Source organism: Anarrhichthys ocellatus, unplaced genomic scaffold (assembly GCF_004355925.1).
Source record: "Anarrhichthys ocellatus isolate YVR2014 unplaced genomic scaffold, GSC_Weel_1.0 scaffold23, whole genome shotgun sequence".
Taxonomy (NCBI): Eukaryota; Metazoa; Chordata; class Actinopteri; order Perciformes; family Anarhichadidae; genus Anarrhichthys; species Anarrhichthys ocellatus.
Genome location: NW_022280053.1, coordinates 2,468,062 through 2,477,886, shown reverse-complemented (window position 1 = coordinate 2,477,886; position 9,825 = coordinate 2,468,062). Strand labels below are relative to the sequence as shown.

The window sequence follows — 9,825 nt, the reverse complement described above, 5'->3', positions numbered from 1 at the left end:
CACACACACACACACACACACACACACACACACACACACACACACACACCACTGCTTATACAGGGAGATTCTGCCCTCTTGTGGTTATAACGTTTATCACAATGAAATAAGAAAATATATTATCATTTCATCATGTATAGGTAATGTTAGCCCTCTCCTGCAAAAATTATGCTATTTAAGGGAAAAAATAAAAATTTGTACCTTATTTTATAGAAGATTCAAAAGGGTCTTCTGATGGACATTAAATTACATTTAAACTTAATTATCACCCCCACCTAGATATCTGTATGTTGCCTCATGGCAATGATGTTCAATAAGGGTCAGAAAAATGCATTTGTGGTGATGATTTATTTGGGCAAAAAAGTGACATATGCATTAAAAATGGTGTACTGGAAAGATACATGGACATAGTTTCTTTATAAAGTACTTCAATCATTTCTGTCTATATTTTCTTGTTTCTTTTGCCTTTTTTTAAGAGAGATAGGCACATTTTATGCCTCTGTAAAAGAAATACAATGTACGTGTATGGCTCAATGTTATTCTCTCCAGCTGCTGGCTCAGATTAAGGGTTCAGTGAGGCCCGTTACTCACACCTGGAAAATGCATGTATTCGTGCATGTGCACACAAATGTGTGGCCGTGTCTTCTACATCACAATGGTTTTTGTGTTTTTGTAAATGCCGACATTCATATTTCAGAATGGTTCAGAAGTAATAGCAACATGCGATATCATCCATATACTTTCGCAGTACAACTGAGAGGCCTTGAGTTAAGGGAAACTCCCTGTGAGAGGTTTTCTTTTTAGAAATGTCCACACTTCAACGACTTAATTTGATCCACATCTTTACAACCTCTGCTGAAAATAACCTCTTCCTAGTTGACTCTACGCATACTTTCAAGCTGCTGCACTTCCATCCCTTTTATTCTTTCACCCTATTTTTTCTATGGCTCCCTCTCTAACCAAGAAGAGGTTTTGGCTGGCCTCCCTTAAAACCGCAGGGTAAAAATGTACATCAGGAACCCTTCACAGGCTCCATTTCCTCCTCGGTCTCTCCTGGATCGCTCTTTAAAGGGTTATGACGGGGGCAGTGTGCTGGTGTGAAGCACCTCACAGTGTACACACATACTGTGCAGACTTCCTTTGATCTTTCATAATTCCACACACACACACACACACACACACACAGTTTCCCTTTGCACCTTGTCAGTGACCGTGGTTGAAAAATACATTTTAAAAAGTTTATACAACTTTGAGAAAAAGGAAACAGAATAGGACTCTTGTACGGAAGTGGCTTTTTTGCTCGAGCTGGGCCGTATCTCAACCGATACCTTGCTTTACGTACAACTCGCTCTGGGCTTATTCCAGCCGTCTAGAATGGGAAATGTTTTTCCAGTCTCCAAGCTTTCCCGTAGCAGCGCACAGTGCATTTTAATGTGCAGGTATGCGTCTTAGAGCCCTAAATGGAAGCAGATGTTTCAGTCGAAGAGTAGACGTACATAGGGCTGTAATCAAGTGAGGGATTTTTCTTTCCTTTTTTTTCCTCCAGTAATTTGAATCTATTTTTCTGACTAAATGAGCCCGGTGCTCTGCATTGTGCGCATGGCTGAACTGTGCCGGGTTGTAGGCTGAGCTATGCAGCCACATATGGGAGCGATTACAGTCCAGTGTTTATCAGACCTCACTGAGGGATCGACTACACGACTGAGCAGAGCAGAACCAGCCTTGCACACTATTTCAATTTCCCAGCTACAACCTTCTATGGAAATCAGACAAGTGATACAATATCGCACCAACACCGAGCATGCAATCCTAACTCCTGGAAGTAACATCTTTGATTATCAAAGTCTGTTCACAGGTGCTTAGGGAGTAGTCCACCACTGCATATGTGAAAAAGGAGCTGTGCGAAATCTGATAAACTGCCTCAAGTGATGTCCCATGGGTCAGCGCCAGTTGGGGCTGCAGATTACAAGTTTGCAAATGAAAAAGAATCTGTGGTTGAAAAGTTAGAAAGACGAGAGTTAACCAGATCTCTGTAGCAGCTCTGGCTACATTAGCCGCTAGTAGCATAATAACTCGACTCTCTCAAATGTACTGGTTCCAGTTTCTCAAAATTGAAAATGTCCTGGTTTTCTTACTCATCTATGACTGTAAAGTAAATATCTTTGGGGTTTTTAGACTGTTGATTGGACAAAACATGCTATTTAAATAAGGCACCTTAGACACATGGAAGGGTTAGGGACGGTTGGAAGGAAAGCAACAGCACCAGTTGCATCAGCACCAGTTGCATCAGCAATGCATATGCCAAAATATGACATATGTTTACATTAAAGTGACAAAGCCCTCTGGCGGCCGTGGTACTTAACTTCTATCTGTAGTGACAAAGACTTTAACACAGGAGACCGCTGTTTATTTTCCGTTTTTAACGACAGTCAACGCTGGTTCCTTTTAACAATGAAGGTCCCATAACCTTAATGATGTAGTCATTTCAACCTAAACAATCATGGTTCCCGAACCTCAACCAAGTAGTTTCTATGACTGCACCTAACCCAGCCTTAACCACAGCATTGTCACATCATAACACAATGATCTAAAATGGTTTTGGAGGGGCGTCGAATCAGAAAATGCTTCTGTGTCTTTAACAAATACATAATTTGTGAAGAACTTCTTGACCGAACAATTAAAGAAAATAATGTTTTTATTGAAGTAATTTAAATGTTCTTTAATAAACAGTCTACACTACGTCTTCATTCTCTCTTGTCCAATCCAAACTACGAGTATAAAAGTCTGTGTGTGGTATCTGCCTCTAACGTGTGTGTGTGTGTGTGTGTGTGTGTGTGAGGGCTACATGAGTTCACAGTATGCAAAGCAGAGGAGTGCGCCAAGTCAGCAAAAATGTTAGTAAGTCCATCAATTCAACTCCCCGCTGGCTGCTTTATGACAGACTGTAACGCAGAGGGAGACCCAGCCTTCCACGACCACTTTCCCTCCGTCTGTTACAGAGATGGTCCTGTCCATGTTCCTGCATTCTTGGATTGAAAAACCATAGAAAACATGTCTGACATTCAAAACATATGTTCTTCATTCACATGCTGCTTTGAAGCCTATTGTAAAAAGCTTCACCAGGAAACCACAAGAGGACAAACCCTAAAACAGATTTCCTTTTCCACATATGCTCAAAACTCCCTTGCCGATTCCTTTAAAAAGCACCTGAATGCAGCACCTCAGCTACATTCGGCGCCAGTCTTTGTGCCAATCTGACAAGCAGGCAAACTATGGCGAAACTGCAGTCACAAAAAATACACCGTGGGTTTAGCAGAGTGAGAGGTTAATGAAGATGCTGATAGCATTTCAAAGGAAATGCACTGAAATGACCTCTGAAGTGAGATGTTCAGGTAAAGAGGAGGATGAGTGAGGGAAGGAGTCTGTCAGAGTTTCGGCGGCCGCAGGATCTATTTTTGCTCCGTTAATGCGGCCACTGTTGCAGGGGGAAGTTTATCGCTGCTCCATGAGAAGCTTTTTGTTCATGGAGGCATGCTTGGATGGTAAAAGCAAGGAGGGGCTGGATTGATTAATGATCAGCTCACATATCAAAGCCAACTAATCCAGACCGTCTTTTTTTCCTTCCTGCTTTGTGAACAACCTCCTCATCCTTACTGTGCATTTGTTAGGTCTAAGTTACAAAATTAAACCAATACGCTCTAATCACACACTGCCCCTGCGTTAGCTCCGATGATTAATGGGCTTTTCTTCTCCCTGCCAGCGCATGCCTTTCCTTAAATGAACTACAAATGTTCTGTTATGGATTGACATGCGAGCCCAAAGACTCCAACGCGGTTAGTTTCCACTGCATAAGAATTTGCTGATGTTGCCATTGACCTCATTAGAAAGCACGGTGCTGACCTTTTTCTGATTTTTGATACTGGCTTCATCTGATAAAATCTTCCCATGGTGGTCAGTGTGTGTATGCTTGCTGTTTTCATAGAATGCATTACCGTCTGTTCACATAATTTCCCTTTGTGTCTCCGGCACTCTCAGTCTCTTCCACTTAAGTTTGTTCTGCCAGATGGCGGTCAGAGCTGAGCCAGTGATCTCCTGGCTCCTTCATGTGTCACCGCGTGGCCTAATCTCATTCACACACAATTAACCGGGGTTGACAGGAAGACGTTTGAGACAGACCAGAGTTATGAGTTGCAATTGTTATGAAAATGAAATGGAAAGAAACACTAAATGGGTTCGGATTTGTTGTTCCTGGAGGAGATCCAGACTCTCCTGTCAAGCTCAAGACTCGAGGGCAAAGAATATGCCCAAAGTTGTGTGTGCTTGTTTTAGTACTCAACTGATTTTACACTCCTATGACATTGCAGACTCACATTTTTTTGTCATAAACAGTTAAAGAAAATCAATGCAGCAGAACCAGAGATATTGCCTTTTTTATTTTATGCATTCTTTGTCCTTGTCAAAAGTCTGGTGCCTACATTACCCACAAAGCAATTCGACCATGACAGTTCAGTAGCAGATTCAGGTGTGTTGCAGTAGCAGTTCATGCAGCTTTCTAACTCCACGCCCCATGAATCATATATTTGAACTGTATCCATATGTACTGCAGATACACAAATAAACGTAAAAAAACCTCTTTCAATTGTCATATACAGGTACATTCATGACATTTGACCGTCGCATTTAACCCACCCTAACTATTTTAGGAGCAGTGCTGACAACTTGGGTTTCAGTGTCTTGCTCAAGAACACTTTGACGTGCAGACTGTAGCAGCTGGGGAACGAACTGTACTCAACCCTGAGCCAACCCTACAACAACATACAGCCATCTGCAACCATCGCATAGCTGAGACCATCGCATAGCAGAGGAAAATGACCAAACAATTGGTTCCAGCGGTCCTGAACAGATTTTCTGCTTTCACCTGCTACTCTGCAGCTTCCTGCTGTCAGCGAGACGATATGCCAGCTGGCAGTCCGCTGACTTTGTTGGAGAAGGCTTAGTCACTACGAAGCCGTGCCCAAAACACAGTCAGAAATAATAATATAATGTGAAGTATTTATCCAGAAGCAGATTAACGCGTGGGGATTAGGACAAATCACCAGAACTTTTACTTCTCGTTAACATTTAGAATAATCTTGTATTTAGATTCGTTACTCAAAGACGTCTCTCCCCTCAGTGGTAGGAAGTAACAAAGTACATTTACTCAAATACTGTACTTAAGTAGATTTTGAGATGAGACAGCTTAGACTACTTTTCAGATTAAGACTTTACATATAAAACACATGATAACTAGAGACGCAAACACATAGTTAAGACTAAATCAGGGGTTCAGGACCTTTTTGGCTAGTTCAAGTCCAGTCGGGGCTCCTCAGATGTCTATGAGACTTTTCCCCTATAAAATGGTTTCATTAGATAATTAAGGCCGAAAGAGGTCAAATCATACAATATAACAAAAGCAATTGCAGAAAAATAAATAAAGTTTTCTTCTTTCCTCTCCCGTTAACCATCTCACGTCCCTCAGGTTTATCATGGGACCCTTTAAAGTGGCCGACCCGCCTGATATCCCACAGAATTGTCAACTCGTTACACTCGGTTTCCATCTTCAGTCCGACATTGCCTCCACTCAAATCAATTTTCATTGGTGATTTGGGTTTTCACTAACCAATCACTAGACACCAACGTATCTACCCGAATCCATCGTCACTTTAAGGCGACAGGTGACGTGTTGCCATGACATGTCTGTAGTCCCTGACTCAGAGATGTCGGGGTAATTCTCCCTTATAGAACCGTGTCTTTTCTAGGAGGATTTGTATTCATTTTTTTACTTGTAAGGGTTGAAGATATACAATGTGCTGTAAAGAGGTGGCAGTCGGAGCTCAACATAACGGTTACAGTAACGAAGATCTGGACCCAGGCAAGGGGCCGACCCCTAGGTTGGGAACCATTTTACAAACTACCTAACTGTATATAAAGTACTTAAAACTAGCTCCATCTCAACCAGCTACAATACTTAACTGCTGCTTATGAATTGATGCATCACCATTTACAATTAATAATGTCCTATATAATAATAATGGGGCTATTTTTCTGCATAATGCGTGCTTTTACTTTTGATACTTTGAGTACACTTGCTGATAACACCCCTGTACTTTTAATAGTAATGGAGTATTTACACATCAGTGTGTTCTGGTATTTTTACACAGGATCCGAGGACTTCTTCTACCACTGTCACACAATATGCCTGTAGCCTGGAGGAGAAAAAGAGGGCAGATCATTGTCTAGATAAAACTACCTTATGACATACTTCCACAGGCAAACATATGGAAACACTTCAGCCAGTGTCTCTGTGTGTGTGTGTGTACGTTTTTCTGAACATACTGTCTGTGTTGGTCATGCATCTCTGCAGTACGATGAATTATACACAGACTTCTCAGCAGCCATTTGCTTGAGTGTCTTGCATATTCCCTCAGTATCGCGGAGAATCTATTTCCCCACGCACTTCAGGCTTGGTTCCGATTGATCGTCTGTTAAACTGCTAGTGTCTGAGAGACACAGTCTGCCAGGAAGCCTTACTACTGTGACTCCGGGTCCACAGCATACAGACAAGAAGGAAACAAGGTCCGTCATCACAACACAGGGCAAATCAAGCTAATTAGAAGAGATGTGTGATTTGATTGCAAGTGCTTGGCACAAAGTTGGCCAAATCTCGCCCCCACATGCACCCTGAACACAGTACATGGCTCTATTTGGAAAGTGGGACCTGGCAGCCTGGATGGAGAGACGTCTCCAACACAACAAGTCTCACCATCACACACACATTGAGACAAAGTTATCAGCTATAAGAGCAATGAAGTGAGATTCATGAGTAAATTTGCACTTCATGTACACCTCCACAAATCTGTCTGAAGTGGCATGAAATGAGAGTGGAGGTGGAAGTAAGGGAGGTGATGTAATCAGAACAATACAATCAAGATAATGAAGGCTACAGCTGCCACAGTTAGTTGATTAACTGATCAGCCGATGGAGAGAAAATGAACCGTTTGGATAATCTACACATCTAAACAGTTATCAAACGTGAGAATTGTCTGCTTTTCCCAGTCTTCCATTACAGTAAACTGAATATTGTTTTAGGTTTGGACTGTAAGACAGACAAAACTAGACATTTATTGTTCATCATCTTTAGCTCTAGTATATTGAATTGGACACTTTTCACTCTCGCTGAAAATGACAGTGTTTAAATTGAGCCAGTTTGGTTTGATACAGCGGCACAGACGGGTTATTTTGACCTAGTGTTTGCTCAAGTTTTACCTTAAAACGGACACAATGTATTGTTCATTTTTCCAAAACAATGTGACATTGAAAACTGCAAAAGGATGCACATATTATTGAAACTATTGTTGAATGTATACACTGTATGCTTTACAGGCCAAAAATACTTGGCAGTTTCGTAGATAATGAAGATAATAGTTTATTGCATCCCAAATTAAAACGGCTCAAAGCTTGATGAAGGCATCACATGCTGTCATGCTCGATCACTCTGCACTAACACACTCGCTATCACAAGTTCTTGGCAAACAATGCTCAGCTAGGGAGTCTTGTGGAAAGAGGAAGGAACTGGTGTGTCACGTCAGTAAAAGGGAGAGCCTTTACATAATACCAGCTAGTGTACCACAGTACACAAACTGACAAATGACTTTAAGAAGAGACCGCACAGGGAGCAGGTTAGGATATGCAAACAGCTTGGGCACACACAACCGTTGGAGCTTCAAACAGAAGGCTGCATATCTCTAGGCAGTTCGCCTCCCCCCCCCCCCCCCCAAAAAAAAAAAAAAAAAAAGTGTTTCACCACGCTGTGAAGGCAAATCAGCAACACATGATGTGGTCTGTCTGTCACCGAGACCCCCTGCCTTCATGCGTTTATGGCCTCGGGATGTGTGTGTGCGCACTCACAGGTGTCCAGTTGTGCCTCATACGACTACAGCAAGGGATTCGATCCCTCAAATCATCTCCTGTATTAAAAACCTGCACAAGCGCTGAGGCTCATGATTTGGACGGCATTTAGCCACTGCTCGGCTGCCCAATCAAACTCAGGTTTTGGCTCTGGACGGCGTCCTGACACTAAGAAGCTTTGACAACATTGTAGAGTCAGGTGCAGACGAAATGTATCCGTGCGTAACGCTTCCCACCACAGTCCGGTGGTTAGAAATGGATAGCGCACGGTGTTAAGATGAGAAATTACGAAATGAACAAAAGACTTTCGGATGTGATTTTGACCAGAGAGGTGAAAAAACACACTACACTCTTTAGAAATACTGCAGATTTTGGCTACCCCCCCATCCAGAAGGTGAAAGACAGATCATCGTGTGGCCATATGTAGAGTGACACTTCTTTGCAGGACACTGCAGTTCATGTGGGATAGTCTCTAGCCGATTTGATCGCCCTCTTGTCCCAGACAAAATAAATCGTCCCCCTCAAACAAAAGAGGACCTACCTGGTAATCTCGAAGCTGCAACCTTTCCGAAGGAGCAAGGCTCTCTTCCGCATGATGCCTTTGTCTCTGCCGAGGTACACATTTTTATCTGAATTCATGGGTGCTGGGTAGACTCGGGGAAACAGCAGCGCCTTTTTTTTTTTGGGAAGGAAAAAATAAAAGTTAAAAAAAAAAATGCGAGACTTGCGAGAAGCGGAAGGGGGAAATTGAAACGGACTACTCGAAAAAGAGGAGGAGAAAAAAAAAAATCCTCTGACGCTTGGTCCACCTCAGAGGTGCAAGGAAAGTGATCTTGCAGACTTTTCCCCTTCAGGCCAGACACAAGACGGTGTTGTCGGAGCTTTTAGAGGTGCATGATGTCGGTGGTATTTCCATACGGACAGGCTGTGGAGGAGCTGCAGCAGTTGTCAACCTGAGCGGAATGCGCTGAATCTTGAACTGTGGAGCTCACAGCGCTCCTTCAGCTTCAGCCCGGCACTGAGCGGCTGCTTATGACTTCACGAGACTGATGGGGAGAGAGAGAGAGATAGGGAGAGGGAGAGAGAGAGAGAGAGAGAGAGGGAGAGAGAGAGAGAGAGGGAGAGGGAGAGGGAGAGAGAGAGAGAGAGAGAGAGAGAGAGAGAGAGAGAGAGAGAGAGGGAGGTTGCTGCTCAGACTATAAATGAGAGTGAGTTGAAATGAAGTTATTATGTGGGTGAGAAAGGAATAGAGAGTCAGAATAAACATGACTGTCTGTGTCTGTGTTCAAGCCTATGTGTAACATAGTGCTGCGATTGTCTTTTGACAATCAACACAGTTTTTCAATTAATAGCTTCTACCAAATGAGACATACAATATACTATTTTTCTCCTTTAAAAATAAATAGAATCAAGTTACATTTTTGATTTTGGATGAGAGCAATATTTGCAACCTGGAGTATTACTTTTAAATATTTGATATATTTTATTTTTACATGTAGTGCAGACCGGCTCATTTGATGCAACGGGACAACAGTTCTTTGGTCGTTGGATCCTCTTTTGTGGTTTTCTGCAAACCATTACTGACTTTTAAGCATGTTTCCTTCTCACTCAGTCTGGATTAGTGGATTGTTTACTCATGGATTCACTTTATTAGCTTCAGATTAAAAAATAAAGGTAAAAGCACAATTTATATTTCAATAAGATATCCCAACTCACCCCCAAACAGTAGAGGAGACCTTGAAGCAATGTTTACTCTGCTAAAACAACGCTCTGCTACCCAGCTGTGGGTGAATTAGGTGATTAGCTGTAAACATATAATGGTGTGGGTTGGGGTTGCATCCTGTGCTCTATTAAGGTGAGATGATGAGGGGTTATTCA

General features: G+C 42.3%; 1 protein-coding gene across 4 annotated transcripts in view; it reads right to left on the bottom strand.

The window, feature by feature from the left end:
- Nucleotides 1–8,986, bottom strand: part of garnl3 (GTPase activating Rap/RanGAP domain like 3) — a 55,205-nt gene extending 46,219 nt beyond the window's left edge. For 2 of the 4 annotated variants that reach the window (XM_031859862.1, XM_031859863.1), the window contains exon 1: nt 8,489–8,986. In XM_031859862.1, the coding sequence (XP_031715722.1) occupies nt 8,489–8,586 (98 nt within the window). In that variant the 5' untranslated portion in view covers nt 8,587–8,986. The remainder of the gene's footprint in view (nt 1–8,488) is intronic. The other 2 variants (XM_031859859.1, XM_031859860.1) reach the window with 1 other exon arrangement.
- Nucleotides 8,987–9,825: the final 839 nt, after the last annotated feature.